This window comes from Sceloporus occidentalis, unplaced genomic scaffold (genome assembly GCF_023333645.1).
Source record: "Sceloporus occidentalis isolate IW3139 unplaced genomic scaffold, rSceOcc1.0.p SCAF_5, whole genome shotgun sequence".
NCBI classification, from domain to species: domain Eukaryota; kingdom Metazoa; phylum Chordata; class Lepidosauria; order Squamata; family Phrynosomatidae; genus Sceloporus; species Sceloporus occidentalis.
The window spans coordinates 87,354,059-87,372,626 of record NW_028316985.1 but is presented as its reverse complement, the minus strand read 5'-3'; the positions used below and the strand labels follow the sequence as shown (position 1 = coordinate 87,372,626).

The following is an 18,568-nucleotide window of genomic DNA, read 5'->3' as shown; positions in this document are numbered from 1 at the left end:
AGTTGTTGTTATAGTAATGACACTTTCAATTCATTTTTAAACAACTAAAATCTAATGAGATTTGCTTTTTTAAAAACCAGGCCTCACAAATGGCAGACTACCCCTTTTTGGATGTCTTTAAACAGAGGTTGGATGCCTATTTCAAGAGCGTTTTAGCTGTAGGTCCCTAGACTGGTAGAGGGTTGGAGTAGATGGTGCTTAGAGTCTCTTCCAACTCTATGGCGGGTTACAGACCACCCGTTTGGGGTGGCCTGCACCCGCCCCTTTCCCCGCTGTATCAGGGCCTCAGCTGCCACACCGGCAGCCTCCGAGGGCCCGATCTGCTGCTTTGCAGGCCGCGGGGAAGCGGCAAAAGGCCGCTTCCCCGCAGCCTGGAAAGGGGTGTCCTTGGGGCTTCAAGCCCCAAGGACACCCGGCGATGGCAGGGAGGAGGAGAAGAAAGGGGCCGCTTGGCCCCTTTTTCCTCTGCGTTGCTGGGCACAGCCATGTAAAGGCTGCACCCAGCGACACAAACCCCAGAAGGAGCTCTGTTTCGGAGCTCTTTCTTGCACCGCGGAAAGGGCGCTCTAGGCGCCCTCACGCGGCGCAAAGATGTCATGTTGCACCGCCTCATTTGGAGGTGGCGCGGTCGTGACATCGTAATGGCGGCAGCCGTGTGGAACGGCTGCCGCCATTTTGTACAGACTGGGTCCGTATTAGGGTTAGGGGCATCAGGAAGTGACGTCCTTTTCTAACCCTAATACGGACCCAGTCCGTATTTTCAGGCCCGTCTGTAACGGGCCAATGGTTCTAACTTCTAAGTTTTGTTGTGGAGCAGTGCTGATGTAATCAGCTCAGGACTATATTTTCTACCACTCAAAGTATGCAAGTGTGTAAGGAAAGGCTTGGGGTCATATTTCACATAAAACGATAGGTTTTCCTTTCCCTAACATGCTAGTTTTATATGTTTATTGTTGTAGTTTTCTCTCTCTTATTTGTGTTCTAGAATGACTGAGCCCAGCAAAAGCTGTAGCGCAGAGGTGGGCAACTGCGGAAAGCCAAAAGCTCCTTAGGGGACCTTGGAGGGCTGCACCTCTCCCCTGGAAAATAAAATTGTTTGTTTTCCAGATGCTCAGAGGCCCTATCAACATGTTTTAGGCTGTCCTGGGCCGTTTTAAGCCCAAGAGAGGCCTCTTTTGAAAAACAAAACTGCAATAACAACAACACACTAACTAGAAAAGACAACAAACAGCAGCAGGATGTGAGCAAAAGTTACTTCTTTCACCTTCCTGTTGCAAAAACTTGAAATATTTCTATGCAAATGGTAAAAGTAATACCTGATAGTTCTTTCCATATTGGAGTGGGCTATTTAGTTCATAGGACTTGAGCAGGACTGTTGATGACAGGGTTTCCTGGGGGTATCTCATTCATAGGTCACCATAATTTGAATTGAATAAATTTAACAACTAAGTGGGTCATTCTAATAGACATTTTTTTTAAAAAAAAGATGTCTCCTTACCCTTTTTCCATGCAAAGTGTTTCATAAAAGGTCATGGATGGAGGGTAGTTCCCCTTTGACATTGTACATCTTGCAAAAGACAGTACTTGTGATATTTACATCCAACTGTGGCTGATCTGTCCCTGATCGTTTGTCAAGGTTTCTGGTTGGTTTGTTTGTTTTTAAAAGTTTAAAAAACAAAACACCAAGATACAGAAAAGCCAAGCAGAAACAAATGTTTAAGAATATTAGAAATCAGAAAGATTGTAAGCTTATTTCCAAATGAAAACTATATGGGGTGCCTGGTGGGCCTCTTGGGGGAGACAATATGGACAGTTCTCAAAACCCCACTGTGGAGAAACATGTTACAGCAGGTACAGTTGTGGTTGATGTAGGGACCGGTTTTTGTCCTTTAGTACCTGAAGCTGGACATCTGACCTGCAAGTGACAGAAAGTTACTAGTTTGGATTTCTGGGGGTTTCTGAAGGTTTGAGTGATGGTGGAAGTCAGAGAGGGGCTTAAAGTGTAAATCACTAGACCTGGAGGAGTGAAAACTGACAGTTTGGGGCAATTTTTGCCTATGGGGATCCTGGGGGTTATTTTCATCCAGTTCTGTGGGAGGATGATATTCCAGCCTGGGGATTGTACAAACAACTCATGAGCATAATTAAGAGTCCCTTGGGCCATAAGCATCTCTTGAGGTGGCGGGAGATCCACCCTTGCTAGATAATATATGTTACACTGGCTCTAATTTGTACTCAACGAACAAACTAGAATTAGGAATTTTCTGATATAGTGCACAAACCATGGTGACTGTCAACCTGATTTGCACTAGCTATGGTATTGGCAAACATGTCTTGTTTCGGTAATCTTTGCCATGGTTTAGTGGCCATGTGAGGGGGCAGATGATAACTCTGGTCCATTCTGAACCCTCACATGCCAAGGGTAAATGTCTTCAGTAGGAAGTTTTTTGTGTCAATGTAGCCTGCAATTTACAACCCTGGCAAATCAGGGTGCTAATATCGACTGTATTGTGTTAATGAAAATGATGTTTGAGGTAACAAAGTTGCCTGCCTGTCTTCTCTGCATCCCTCTCATCCTGGATGCACAAATTGGTGAATGATGTCATTTTTGCTTGGCATATTGTAAGCATAAACCTTTCATTGCTTATATCAGATGGGCACCTATTTGGGACAAATTCCTTCCAAATAGCCTGTTTATCTCCCCCACAGTAAGCCCAAATATCTCCACTTGCCTCTGTAGTCCCTTTCTGTCGCCATTTTGAGAGGGCCTGTAGGAGAAAATTGAGATATTTGGGGGGCAGAATGTGATTTTGGAGTGTTTCTGGGGGTGCATTGTAATTTTTCAAGGGTTTTTGTGCTGTTTGCCTCAACTTTCTATGGGATTGGGGGGGGGGAATTGCTTGAAAATTTCACCAACATTTTAATTTTGGGAAAGGGGCTTGTGGGGCTTGATGGACTGGTGAAGGGCTATCTACCCATCATAGTTTTTCTTAAACTATCATGTTTTTTCTTTGCAAGATTTGTTCAGAGAGGGGTTGCATTTGCCTTCCTCTGAGGCTGAGAGAATGTGACTTGCCTAAGGTTACTCAGTGGGTTTCCATAGGTGAGCAGAGATTTGAATCCTTGTTTCCAGAATTGCAATCCAATGCTCAAACCACTACACCACGTTGGGCTTTAGGGCCTCTAAAATGGGATCCAGGAACCTCATATCGCCATGGACCACAATTCTGGTTTACATACAAATCTTATTACCATGCGGGGATCCTGCACAGATAAAAAGGTTCTTCATTGTAGAAGTTTTTCTCCTTAAAATATGGTGTTTGATGAGAAAAATGACTGAGTATAGGTGGCATGCTTATTCTTACATTCTCCTTCATGTTTTCATTGAACCCTGAAACTGCATAATACCTGAATAGCATAGAATTCACTAACATATGTTACATGTTAGTTGTCAGGTTATCTGGCAACTTCATGGTACCTTTCCTTAAACATAAAATTAAATTAAATGAGAGCAGCCTTTACAGGGAGCAGCAGACTGATGCATCTGCTAAGTAGGATATTGAACAGAACAAAATTATCCAGCATACCCATATATTATGGACTGCCAAATGCTAGCCAGTTTCCATGGTTTTTCAATCTTAGGGTGGGCAACATTTGGTAGACCACCTGATATGGCAGTTTGACTGTGTGTTACTTGGTGAATCTCAAGTTGTGTGTACCTGTTTACTGTCCCTTGTGTTTCTTTCTCAATTTTATTACCTTTCTCTGGAAAACTTTCAGAATGCTATGAATAGAAAACCCTTGCCTGTAATTGTAAAACCCATTGTTATTCTGCAGAGGCACCAGGTTGCAGCTAGCAGGACACAGCTCTAAAATATGTGGCTTTTGTTAAGACTTCATCTCCTGTGAGTTAACTTTGCATCTGCCAGCTTAAGTAAGGAACAGATGTTTCTCAAACCAGATTGTCTAACTGTGCATGCCTGTTAGAGAAAGGCCTTCCGCTGCAGGAAGACATTCCTCCTTTCCGCAAAAAGGTTAGTAGGTTCCCAGAATTCCCTGGATACCTACCCAGACTTGGATGATGTGTACCTACGTGTGTTTTTACTGGCGTGGTTCAATAATGAAATAAAACTCTCATTTTCAGCTTGATTCACTTAGTTGTTGGTTCTGACGTGCTGCAAAGCACATGTAACACACACTCTCTTTATTACTTTAGGTATTTGCAGCAGCTGCCCTACAGAAACAAAAAGATGATGAGCGATGCAAGTGAGATGCTGGCTGCAGCTTTGGAACAGATGGATGGCATTATTGCAGGTAAAATATTAACCACCATTTTTATGGGTTTTGTTTTGTTAAATCTGCCCATCCACCCCTTTGTTCCTGGAGGCAAGAAATCCTGGACTAAATTCTCGTCCAGAGTAACTACCAGACATTGTGAATTTTCCCTTCTCTTCATAGAGGATGAGGATCAAACTAAATTGCACTCTCTTCACAAATTCATGCAAACAAACTCATCTGCTTGCTTGAAACTCTCCTCTTAACCCTCACCATCTGTTTCTCAAAGCTGTCTAAGCGATGAGACTGCTGTTGCAATCTGTTCTTTAGAGGCGGGGTGTTTTTCCAAATATAGATTAAAGTAAGAAACAGTGTGTGTGTGTTTGTGTGTGTGAAAGAGAGAGTGGAGAATTAAGAGGAGACAGTCAAAGAAGGGGAATCTGAACCACATCTACATACGTAGATGAGGTGATGAAATGTTTCCTGGCTATTAGCACAGCCTACAGGTGTATGGTTACATTGTTGAAAGGCTTCTTTAGTTGAAATGAATGGGAGAACTAGCATTTGGAGAGGAAGAGCAGGCTTGAACCCTTATACCAGATGTTCTAGTTTTCTGTGCACAGGGGAGATTTTTTTTTAATGTTCAAATGGCACTCTGTTGTTGTGTCCCTTTTTCTTATATCTCCACTCCTTCCTCAAGACAATCCAAAGTGAAATACTGCCTCCTCAGTAGTTTGTGACAACCAAGTGTTGACTGGTTCTCTCTATTTCTTCTTCAGTTCTCAGAGAGATACAGAAGGAAGGGAGTTATGGCCAAGCACACTAACAATTTGGTTTGATCTCATGCCAAGCCAAGCTGTACAAACAGCTGTTTAAACTAGGGAAATATTCTGAGTGGGTGCAAGAAAAAACTCCGAATGTACTGAGTCTCCAGATTAGTTATTTTATCTCCCTTGCAAAATACTTTTATAAATGTGTAATAACATATTCCTTTCTTGTATCCATATCAACTCTCTAAAGATTTACATCATACATATGTATAGGATGTATCTGACAGATGGTGAACATTAACTTCTTTTTATAGTTTCATTTTTATTACTCTGAATAATGTTGGTTCCAGTCTGATTTTGATAAGACAATTAAGTACATAATGATAGCATATCCAAATTCTCAGCTAAAAATAGTAAGTAAAAATAGTAAAGCTCTTATTTTTTTAATTAGTTAATTCACTCAAGATCGTTCTTAAATAATTGTTTTCTATAATTATCTAGCTCATAAAAAGAAAACAACAACTATACTCAATAAATTGATTACATCTTACCTGCTTGAATGTCTCTCAGTACTCATTCCTATAAGATGACAAACAACCAGTGTGACCTGTTCGCTTCATGTTTTGCTTATGAACTGCTCAGGGACATCTTTCCAGCCTCTGGATTAAAATGGACATAGCTCTTGTCCAGTCTGAGTTTGGAAGAAGTTACTTCCTTAAACAACAGCATGTAGAATTCCCCAGTCAGCATGACTAGTGGCCATGAAGAGTGAGAAATTCTGGGAGCTGCAATGCAGAAAGATTTTCCAAACCCCGTGTCAAGCAGGAACAGTTCCTATGTACATGATATCTAAAACAAGATCACATAAGGTTATTTCCAAAGATGTATAATAGAGGCTTGTAATATAGGGCCACTTAGCTTTTCAAGGTTTGTTTTTATTATCCTGCTGCCAAAGAAAGGTTTTAACAGTCTGCATCATTTTCCATTTGTGTGTGTTTTGTTTGCCTTAGAGTCATTCATTCATCATTCATTCCATCAACCTTTATTAGGCATCTCAATAGACAATATACAACAAACAATACAATACAAATTAAACTAAAATAGTTTACATGAATACTAATACGGCCTTAGAGTCATTTCCAAGTTATGGCAACCCTAAGGCAAAGTTATCATGGGGGTTTCTTGGCAAGATTTGTTCAAAGGCAGTTTGTCATTGCTTGAAAACTCTGATCAGAAAGCTCTGATTTCACATAAACATAAGATATGGCCAATATTGATACATCATATTTATTCTGTTATCTGTATTCCATTATTAGGTAGTATAGTAGCTTGTAGATTATTGGTCTTAAACAAGGGACCCCTTGTCTTAATTCAGAATTAGTAGCTTGTTGGTACTTAAGTGAGCATATATAAGGGGATGTTTAATCACTTTCCCAGGAGTTGTCTTCTCAGAGTAGTAGTATTAATGCATGCAAAAATGCACAATTAACAACAACAGTAACAGCATTATTAATCAAGCTTGTTGTTTGTTGTTGTGTACCTTCAGGTTGTTTGTGACTTACTGTGACCCATTATGGGGTTTTCTTTGCAAATTTCTTCAGAGAGGGTTTGCCATGGCCATCCTCTGAGGCTGAGAGCATGTGACTTGCCCAAGGTCACCCAGTGGGTTTCATGGCTAAGCAGGAATTGAACTCTGGTCTCCAGAGTCGTAGTCCAATGCTCAAAGCACTACACCACACTGATTCAGCATTTTTCATGCTGAACACTAAAAGCGCTTTCCTACTCTTGGTTGATTTCTCCACTAGATGTAGAAGAAGACTGAAGCACTCACTAGCTGTTTGTCCTCATCTGATAGCTGTTTGGCAAATGCTTACATACAAGTCTGACAAAAGGTGTGTGCACAGTGAGGAGAGAGAGGTGGACAGTGACAGTAACTTTAGGGGTCAAGATTGTTCAAAAATATAGCAAAATCTGAAAACGGTTTTCTGCATTCTGATGCATTGTTTTTGGGGCAACAAATGTATATTCAGACTCTTCCCACTACATTTATAGCTCAGTCTTAGACTTATCCGATGTCTACAGTTATGTTCCAAGTGTATAGGACAGTAACCGTAAAATGTAGCATGTATCTTTTCTGTCTGTCTATTTCTGGGACTGATCTCACTCATCTGTATTTAGAATAATTGCTGGGGTTTACCTACTGTTTTCTCATTGTTTTCTTTGAGAGTCTTTTTATTTTTACCATAGGTCTTTAGAGCTACATGAACACAATAATTTATTTCATCCAAACTTTTTAGGTGCCACATGGGGCTGGGGTGGTTATTAACTACTATCAAGTTGATGGCATCTGTAGTGCAGTCTTCCTCTTTTCCTATTGTTTTCTACCTTACCAATCATTATTGACTTTTCTAAGAGTCATGTTTTCTCGTGATATGTTCAAAGAACAATAGTCTCAGTATAGTCATCTTGGTTTCTAAGGAAAATTCAGGCTTGATTTGCTCTAGGATCCATTTGACTCCATAGAACTCTGCTCCAGCATCACATTTTAAATGAGTTATTTTCTTCTTGTCAGCTTCCTTCACTATCCTGCTCTCACACTATAGATTGAAAATGAAAATATATTGGCATAAACAATCCTAATTTTAGTATTCAATTATATATCTTTATATTTTATAGTTGCCCCTCCAAGTCCTAGTCCTTCAAAGTTATGTAAATCATCTGTGGTCCTTATTTTTGTTTTCTTAATGTAACCCTTCCTTGAAACTTTCTTCCTTGACTTTCTGCAGTAATGGTTCCAGGTCTTTGCCATTTTCTGTATATCTTAAAGTATTGATGTTCCTTCCTCCAGTTTTCATGCCCCTCCATTTCTTCGTAGTCTATTCTGATGGTAGCCTCTTGTCCTGAGTACAGGACGTTCAAATGTTGTAGCACACCCATTTCTTTAGAAGTGACACATAGTTTTTCATGACTTACACAACCAGAGGCTTTGCTATAGTTTATAAAGCACAGGCTGATTTTCTTTTGAAATTCTTGGGTGTACTCTATTATCCAATGTATGTTTGTAGTATCAGCCCTAGTGCCTCTTCCTCTTCTGTAACCAACTTGGACACGTAGCACTTCTCATTCCATATATGCACAGTCCTTTTTATAGACTTTTGAGCATCACTTTACTTATGTGGCAGATTAATCCAGTGCTTACTGCAATCCCTGATGTGCCCTTTCTTGGGGTTTAGAATGTCTGTTGAATGTTTCCATTTTGTGGGGGCCATTGTTTTGTTTTCCATATTTGTTGACAGATTTTAGTTAGAACTAGAGTAGATTCTGTTGCTGTAGCTTGAAGCAGTTATAATGATATGCTGCCTGTTCCTAGTGATTTACTTTTCCCAAATGCCCTGAATGCAGCTTCCTTTCACTTTCTAAAATTGTGGGTTCATCTTCAAATAGTTCTTCCATTAATGAATCTGTCATCCTTTCATTTCATTTACATAGTTCTTCAATGTATTGCTTCCATCATCTTTTTATTTGCACTAGCTATTGTAACATGTTTCCTTGCTGGTCATAGAGCATCCCCACTCTTGGCTTAAATTTCCCTTGTTCCTTGGACTCTTGTTCTTTCTTTTCATAGAATCATAGGATTGTAGAGTTGGAAGAAACCACAATGGCCATCCAGTCCAACCCCCTGCCATGCAGGAAATCACAACCAAAGCATCCCCAACAGATGGCCATCCAACCTCTGTTTAAAGATCTGCAAGGAAGGGGTTTTATGTTCTCATCTTCTGTTTGACATGGAAAATCACGGCAGCAGCACTGCTGCCCACAGCACAGACTTACAGGAACAATCTCACTACTGCAGAAAAGTAGTGCCATGGTGAGGGACTGGGATGGGATATCTATGAATAAGGAAATAAAAATGTGTAATGTAGATTTTTGCATGTATTCATCAGAGGTTATCTTCTTTTTGTGACATCTTAAAGACAGATAGAAATACTGCAACTTATGTTTTCAAGGACTAGAGCACACTTCATTAGAGCGAGAAAATGCTTTCCTCATTTGAGATATATGACTGAAGCAGTGTGGTGCTAATACAGATAAATAGACAAAACAACTACAGACATTGAGGGTCAAATGGTATAGTTTGTGACAAAATAAAGAAAACAAACACAGTTATAGGTGATAACACAGTTATGCACTATCTTCTCTGCTAAATCCAGAGTTCATTTGCCCAATCTTTCTCCACTGCAAATGTGTGACAGAGTGCAAAATTGATCTCTTTTCTCTTGGCCACCAATGGCAATCTGAGGCTTCCTAATCACCTACACTGACAGAGATGCTGTGTAGTGCCTAGAGAGCAAGAGACTACCACCATACAAGAATTCCTCAGCTAAGAAAGTAGAAGTGTTCCTTGCATTACTTCTTTAGCTGAAAATGTTGTACCAAAGACAGAAATAACATAGAAATAATTGGGGGTAAATAAAAGATACAGTGAGGTGTAGTGGTTTGAGCATTGGACTGTGACTGGAGACCAGGGTTTGAATCGCAGCTCAGCTATGTAAACCTATTGGGTGATCTCGAGCAAGTCACACTCTCTCAGTCTTAGAGAAAATTTGCCAAGAAAACCCCATGATAGGTTTTCCATAGGTTGGAAATTACTTAAAGGCAAACAACAACAACAACAGGGATAGGTTCCTACCCTCACAAAAGAAAAAAGTAAATTTTGTATTCAAATCTAACAATATGCACATGTGAAATTAAACAACGAGGTCAGGTAAGCTATGTACACCTAAAATTTTGAAAATTTTAAAGACCATTTGAAATCTTCCAAAATATCCATTTTTCTCTTACCAGCCTCCATTTTTCCTATGATTTCCAATTTGGTGGCAAAACATATAGATTTATACTTTTTAAAAACATGTTGGGGGTGGCTGGTCAGGTAGGCTAATATGCTTTCCCTTTTTATCTCTCTATTGATCTTCACACTATCTCAGTAAGGAATTCTGAAGGTATCGGCTTTTTACCTTGTCTAGTGTAAGCAATCATGCACAGCTACACTAGGAGCAACTAGAACAAAATTCTGTTCTTTTCCAGCTCAAGTCTTATTGCATGACATGGTGCTTCAATCCAGCATTGGAAGTCTGTTTTTCTAACCCTCTTTCACCATCCTCCCTGTGCCAATGGTGCTAAAAACCATCCAGCTAGAAAGAGGGCAAGGAGAAAAAAAGGGGGTTGTGCAGACATAAAAAGACCAGGAGAGAGCCAGAAGATCCCATTCAGTTCTGTGGGCACAACTGAATGCTGGAATTGGCTGCTGTGTTGCCTTCTGTAGATACTTTGGTCCTTCCTCTTTAGGTTCAGACTCCCTAATTTGTGCAACTACATGCATACTTCAACTTCTTTGTCATTGGTTTTGGTTAACTCAAATATGCCTATAGTTGCACAAATCAGGGAGTTTGGGCCTAAAAAGGAAGGCACGAAGTACAGTTGGCCCTTCACATCCATGGAGGTTCTATTCGGGACCCCCCGCGAATGATAAAAAAACATGAGATCTCAAGTCACATTTAATGCTGGTATGGCCAAGCGCACTTACCGCCATTAAAGTGAATGGGGCAGGGCCATCTGCAGATGCTCAGATCCATGGATGGCAAGCCCATAGCAATAGCAAGTACTGTGTTTTTCTGTACCACTTATCAGTGCACTTATGGACTCTCTGGGTGGTTTACAGTGTGTAAGCTAATTTCTCCCAACAACCTGGGTACTAATTTTAGCGACCTCAGAAGGATACCAGGCTCAGTTGACCTGGAGCCCTTGGCAGGGATTGAACTCACAACCTTGTGGTTTATGAGTGGCTGCATTACAGGCATTTAACCATGGTTGGGGCAGATGAAATGTATCCATGGATGGCAACACAGCAGGTAGTTCCAGCATTCAGTTGTGCCCACAGAATTGGCTGGGATCTTCTGGCTCTCTCTTGGGTACCTATTGGCCACTTCAGCTCCAGGAATGAGAAATGAGGTAGGATGTAGTGGGGATGAGCTCAAATGTCTGACTCTTAAGCTTATCGCACAAGCCCTGGAATGGGCCTGACGCGTTATATAAGGGGGCATGATGGGAACGGGAGGCGGAATAGAACACATCCTATCACACAGGAGAACACTGCTGCCGCCACCGGAAGTTCTCATTACGTTCCTGATGCATCCTAGAGGAGGCAATTTTCAGGTTCTCAACCATTCCTGAAAATCCCCCCCTCTGGGATGGCATCCAGAATGCGATGGGAACTTCTGGCAGTGGTGACGGCGTTCTCCTGTGTGGTACGATGCGTTCTATGCCACCTCCCATTCCCATCACACCCCCTTTTGTAACATGACAGGCCCGTTCCAGGGCCTGTGCGATAAGCCAGTGTGTTGTAAGCTGGTCCGTCATACTGCCTGTCCTCCATCCTCAGATGGATAAATGGCAAGAACCACTTGTACTTGCAGATGTAGGATGCCACCTTGTACAGGCTTGGAATATGTATGTGTCCCAGGCCCTAATGTGAAGCCAGTTAGATCTGAGTGGCTTTGAGTGATCTAACAAACCTTGTATCTCAATGGGTCACATCTGTGTAGAAAATATCATGATCTGTGGTGGAACTGTATTATTTAAACAATTAATAGCACATACTTAGTTGTTAAATCATCATTATTATATTACAAAAACTTCCATGCAAACAATGTGACTTACCATGAGCTGCAGTTGGGATAAAACATATACTGTGTCTACTAATTCAGACAGAGGATTCATAATAGATTCTGTTACGCATTGAACCAGATGTTACCATTCATATCTATACATAAAGCACAAATGTATAGTATGATTTGTTGTGTTTCGTGTAGAATGATTTGAAACCTCAAATATATATAACACAATAGTAGTACATAGGAAACACTCCCAATTGAAGAGACAGACAGACTTTGAATGTGTCCCAGGAAGTCTTGGGTCTGTGTATTCCCATTAAGTTGTGAAGTGGTCATGGTGAATAATAATTCCTCACTTTCCTCACTGGCAGAGGAAATGATGGAATAACTGCTCTGATCCCATCTTACGGTCCTTGGACTTTGTATAGTAGCATACAAATGTGATTATTACAAAAACAAATAAACAATATACAATGCACTTGACTTTTTAATACCTTAAAAACAATGCATCTCAAAAGTCAGGTATGTCTATTTTGATGTCTACTTTGCTAGGCCTACAGCTGCTCTGAACACATTAAGTCCTATTTCTCTCTCTTCTGTCTCTACACCACACTTACTTTAAAAAGTAGTCAACAGTGTACTTAAATGTTTAAAACTTTGTGGTCTATAGGTTCCAAGGCTTTGGAATATTCTAATGGCATCTTTGACTGCCAGTCCCCGACATCTCCATTCATGGGGAGCCTGCGAGCCCTGCATCTGGTGGAGGATTTGCGTGGTTTGTTGGAGATGATGGAAGTGGATGAAAAAGAGGGATTGCGTTGTCAAGTTCCGGATTCGACAGCAGAGATTTTGATCGAATGGCTACAGAGCCAAATGGTATGGCAGTAATATGCATTCATTTCTCAAATCCTCTTGGATTGCTCTTTTGTTTAACCTCTTAATAATCTGTATTTTATATTGATGTATAATGTATATAATGATGTAATATATATCTCAAAACGAGACACTATCATAGTGTGGTTCTATTTACTTTTCTAGTCTTTTGCCAGGGTGGCATGTTTCCTTCTCAGCATCACAGTCAGAGTGATACAAGATGGATCTCTTCATTTTTATGCTGTGTTTATTTTTTATTATCATTTTTCTTTTGAATATCGCCCCCCCCCCCATCTTCCACGGTCTGTCTTGAGGATATGAAGCACTGGTGTCCTGGAAGTACAAATTTCTGTGTCAGTCTTGGTCCATTTGATTTTGGATTCACTTTGAATTATAGCTGATATTTCTATTTTAAGTACTACATCCTACCTTAGCCCATGCAATATCAATTTTTTAAAAATGAATTTGATTGTTGCTAAGGAAGTTGTCATTTCAAGGTGGAGAGCTCCCACCAAAAGCTATTTTCCTTGTTCATCCTTTTCTGCTGTATTTGTACAATCTTTCCCCTCTCTCTTGCATAATTTTGCTTCTTTGTATGCCTTTTTATGAAGTATTAAAATTTTTGTGGGTTAGACATTCCCACCTGCTCATGCCTGTCAGTTAGTTGCTTCTGAGAGGGATAAATTATGTCTTGCTTTTTTGGTCAGCCTGAGACAAGGGGTTTTTGAACTGAATAATTTCTTTCTGACCTTCAAACAACTTTTGAAAATGACTGAACTTTTTTTTTGGGGGGGGGGGAGGTGGGAGAAACTGCTCCATTTCAAGTTGTGTAAATCTATGAAACACCCATAATGAAATGAAAATTCATTTTCTTGCACTATGTTTAGCAGTTATATTTTTTCCAAGGTTGCATAGCAGTAGTAAGGGAATACAGACAAAATCTGCTGATTTTGAGCAGCCCCTTCTCCAGTATGTGTACACTGCCCATGGATTTTCTTCTCCTGTCCAGTAGCACTGGATCAGTCCAGTTACACCAGCATAGTACACCAACAGGATTCCAGCCTACATCTCTATACAACATAAACGATATGTTGAAACATTTTTAATAATCTACTTGAACATTAAATTCTGCAGTCATCTATCCCTGATAACTGCAGGGTAGCATGCTTGCTAATTGGTAGTTCACTAAGAAGCCACCTGCAACATGTTTCTTGCCTTTTTGGTTAAGTAGAGTAAAACTGAGTAATATGGTAAAAAATGTGACAGGAAATCCTCGCAAAGCCCAGCCTTGCAAGCATTTAATAATTTCCTTTGCAATTGACTGAAGATGCCATCTACTGGAAGATGTGTTTTAGTGCAAACATGGCTCTATCTCGGTCAGTTTAAGGGAAACTTGTAGAATGCAGACACAAGCGCTGATACTAAAAGCATTTTACTACAGGGGAGAAATTGCTGTCGGATTTGACATGTTTTTATCAGTGTATGAACTATAAAAAATGAATCTTTAATGTTTTATTCTGATAGAATCTTTTTTTTTATTTTGGGCTGATGGTTTCTAGTAGCCTGTTCTTAGGTCTGTTTACCTGTGTGGAAAGATGTGTGTGTTTTTTGTGTGTGCACACAGACACTCTCACATATGGAGGAAGTGAAAGTTACTCAAAAATACCGTGGCATTCCTCAGGCTCAGATTGGCCCACCTCAGTGGGAATTATAGGTCAGACTAATCCATACAGTACAGGGCATGTGTACTTTTGACAGTTATAACTATATACTAAATGATCAGGGAAGGTTTATTTTGTCAGATTTTTTTGCATCTGTCAAAATAGGGATGGAATAAAGGATATAAATAAACTTCCATTCATTCATTCATTCACTTTCCAAATGTCATTGGGCTGTAACTCCCATAGATGTTCACTATTGGCTTTGCAGTTTAAGGCTGATGGAAATTACAGTTCAATAACATCTGGAGGTTCATGCATTGCTCCATGCTTGTATTAAAGGCATGAGGGATTCTTGTCATGTTGAACCTGGACCTCTGGAGTGGCATGTTCACTCCTTACCTTAAGAGGCCAATCACAGGTGCATAATAGACTGCCTCATTGTGCCAATTTACAATAGGAATACTGTTTTCATATGAGGAGGATCAAGGTTCTGTTGCATTTTGATAATCACATCAAGGATATATGGTTTGAAATAATTTACTGATGAGATTGAAAACAAAATGCTAATACGGACAGTATGTAGCATTGCTGTTAAATAACACACATGTCTTTAAATGTCTGAAGGGGTGTCACATGGAAGAGGAATCAAGCTTGTTTTCTGCTCCTTCATAGACTAGGGCATGAAGCAATGGATTCAAACTACAGGAAGAGAGATTCCACCTAAACATTAGGAACCACTTACTGACCATAAGAGCTGTTAGACAGTGGAATAAGGTGATTTAGCGTTAATAGAGTCTCTTTCTTTGGAGGTTTTTAAACAGAGGCTGGATGAACATTTGTCAGGAGTGCTTTCATTGTGTCTTATGGCAGAAGGGGTTTGGATTGGATGGCCCTTGAGGTCTCTTTAATAATAATAATAATAATAATAATAATAATAAATTTTATTTCTACCCCGCCCTTCCATAGATATGATCAGGGCGGCTTACAAAATTTATAAAACATTTCAATACAGGATTAAAATACAGTATAACAGTTAAAAACATTACTACAAAAAAACAGGAACAGGAAAACAATAAAATACAAATGCCAAGGGCAGAGAAAAAAGTTTACATCGGTCCGGAGTCGAAAGGGACTCTGATTCTATGTCCTCCTGGTCACAAAATCCACTGCTCTTAATTTCACAATTTTTCATTCATAGTTCTTTATGCCCAGAACTGTTCCCTACTCCTCCATGTTAGTGCTGCCTCCTAGCGTCCTTCAGTCAAACATACTTTTCCATGGTGTCTTTAGCTTATCCCTTTAGCTTGTATCCCCAGCTGAGATGAAGCAGTTCTCCATATGCTTTCCTCCTTATCTCTTCTTTCCCTTTCCTCAGTTTTATCTTCCAGGGACTCTTTCAGACTACATAACATCATCATGATTCTGCTTTAACTGCCTGGGAGGGATATTTATAATTCTCAGGCGGAGAGTTCTAGTACCTCCCCAATTACAAACCCCAGGATCCCATAGGATGCAGACATGTGAGTTAAAGTGGAATCAAACTGTTATAATTGTGTGGCAAGGAAAGGTCACAGATCCAACAGCTAGAGCATAAGCTTCCCATACCTTCCTTGTCTAGTGGTGGTTTTTATTTTTATGCTATAGTGTAAAGTGCTATAATGTTTATTGTTAAAATTCAGTGGTTTAAGAGAGGAGGAACAAACTTTTCCATCTTTCTGACTTTCATGACTTCTACAGTCTTAGATGAAACCTAGCATCACTGCACTACAAATGGTGGCTCACTTGACATTTGCAGGCCCCTTTTCCTCCATTGTATCTCAAGACACCATGCAGCCATAAGACATAAGTTTTTCTGTTCTGTTTTCCCCTCCCCTGTTCCCCTCCCCAACATTTTGCAACATGTTGTCAGATAAACAGATTCTCAAAAGCTTGTACACATTTTCTATCCATTTGGTTGTTCTAATAAAGGTATTGCTCTAATGTATACTTTCAAATCAGCCTTACTGCCAATGTAGGTAATTCTCCTCCTTATATAATTTAAATAATTTTGTGGTACAGACTAGGAAGCTTTATTTTTCATAGCCTTGGGTGCACTACAGCCTAATTCCTCAAATTCAGCATATGGAAGCTTATTGCCTCCCTCCAAACACCTCCCCCCATTTCGTTTCTTTAGGTGCTGTAAAGCTCTGTTGTTTGTGCTGCAAAAAAAAATTGAAAGAAGCTGAATAAAAAACCTAGCTCCAGGGCAAAAGTATTTAATAGGTATTTTTTAATCTGTAACATGACTGGATTTGATAAACAGTTCACTGATAAAAAGTACTTGAAATGAGTTTAGCAGGTTTGGTAATCTTTTGGCAGCTCTAGGGTCAGCTCAGCTTGGATTTAACTTTGCTTTTAATCCAATTTAGTGTGGACTTAAGTGTGCTAAATGGCAATAAAATACCTATATTGAAAGCTGCATATTTTCAACAACTAGTACTGAGGTGCAAAGCAAAAAGCACAGCACACTATGATGATAATCATTCTAACAATATTCTGCCCAGTCATACTGTCAGGCAGCCTTTGTGTTATCAATTTGCTTTTCTTTGCTTCAGGAGTGGCATGTCTGCGTTTCACTGCTCAGTTGTGATTCTTCATCTCACAACTATTTTTGGAAATGCTGAATGTTCAGAAAGTGAATTTTGGGTCATGGTATGTCACTTTGTCCCCTGATCCTCCTAAATTGTGGGTCTGTTGTTTCAGGTTTCTCTATTTTTGCCTTTTATATTGTAGACTATCTAAAGCTAGGAGACACTTCACTTTATAATTTGCTTGTACATCTGAGAATGAACCTCATGGAGAATAAAATTTGTTCTGTCACCTATAAGCAAGGCTAGTTTATTATTCAGCTATACATTGCCTGCATGTTGAGAGCAACAGAGTATTATTAGTATTGCAATGAGGCTTTCCAGTCTTTTCCTTATTATGTGACACAACTCCATGCTCTGAAAAACTGGTCCTGAGGTGATGGTGGGAACCCTCTGGAGCAAAGTGTGATGCAAAGAGAGGAAGTCACAGGAACTGGAGACTATGTCTTGCAAAAGCAGAAGAGTTTTCTGTTCATGGATAAACATTTGATTTCTCTCATGGAGATTAATTTTCACAAGTTTTCCAGAAAAACTTCTTTTATCACTTTTCTAGAGTAGGCACATCTCAAAGCGAATATTCTTGACCTCTCTAGCCTTAGTTCCCTTAGCGCTCTCTTGTGATGGCCACAGTGTTGCACATATTAGTCTGTAATTAAGTTCTCCATTCTGTTTCTAATACACTTTAAATATACTTTTATGTATCTAACTCTGCGTTGATTAAACCAGTTCCCGAAGGCACTTTTAAAGTTATGTAAAGTAAGCCAGCATAGTGTAGTGGTTTCAGTGTTACCTTAGGATTTCAGGAGATCAGAGCTGGAATCCCCACTCAGCCATGGAAACCCATTGGGCAACCCTGTGGAAATCATATTCCCTCAGCCTAAGAGGAAGGCAGTTTTACTCTGGCAAAATTACTCTGACTAAATCTTGCCAATAAAATCCTTTTAGAGGGTTGCCATCAGCTGGAGTTGATTTAAAGGAACATTACAACAGTAACAAAAGTGTATGAGTGGGGGCTGAAAAGTTCTCACCTCAACCAAGAAGGGAATGACTTAGAGCTGTGAAATTTACGTGCTACTTCACATATTAACACCAAAGTTTGATACATGTAGCACATTGTTTTTCATCCTCCCTCCCAACCCTGACCAAATTCTGATGTCTGGTTACTGATACTGTTTATCTGCTGCTAACATTTCTGAATCATTCAAAAATTTCCTTCCTTTTAAACACTTTTTAAAGTTTGGAAACCGGAAATTGCCAGATGGAGTGAGATTTAGTACAGTGTATGGTCTATGCATTCAACCCCCAAATTCTTCACAACATCTGTCATCTTGCCAGCAGGTGCGTTGTTCTGCAAAAACGCCTTTATGCATCTTCCCTTGCTTTTTTCTTCTTCAGTGTCTCCTTTAATTGGCACAGCAAATTAGATTAGTAATCTGCATTAACTGTTTGGCCCTTCTGAAGATGTGGCCATGACCTTTGCTGCTGATGTTTTAGTCTTGAATTTCTTTAGCCGTGGGGAAGTTATGGACTGTTGTTTGGTCTCTGGATCATAGTGATGTAACAACGTTTCATCAACAGTGATGAGTTCCAAAAAATTATCACTAAATTGCTCAAAATGCTTCAAAATTTACATGAAGGTATCCACTCGATTTCAAACATTTTGCCACCCAATTGGCTTACAGCTTCTGCAT

General features: G+C 39.9%; 1 protein-coding gene across 5 annotated transcripts in view; it reads left to right on the top strand.

The window, feature by feature from the left end:
- The window catches only part of PPFIBP1 (PPFIB scaffold protein 1), a 140,732-nt gene that overhangs the window by 72,209 nt on the left and 49,955 nt on the right, over positions 1–18,568 (top strand). For all 5 annotated transcript variants that reach the window (XM_089524633.1, XM_089524635.1, XM_089524634.1 and 2 more), the window contains exons 2-3: positions 4,217–4,314; positions 12,387–12,592. In XM_089524633.1, the coding sequence (XP_089380759.1) occupies positions 4,251–4,314; positions 12,387–12,592 (270 nt within the window). In that variant the 5' untranslated portion in view covers positions 4,217–4,250. The remainder of the gene's footprint in view (positions 1–4,216; positions 4,315–12,386; positions 12,593–18,568) is intronic.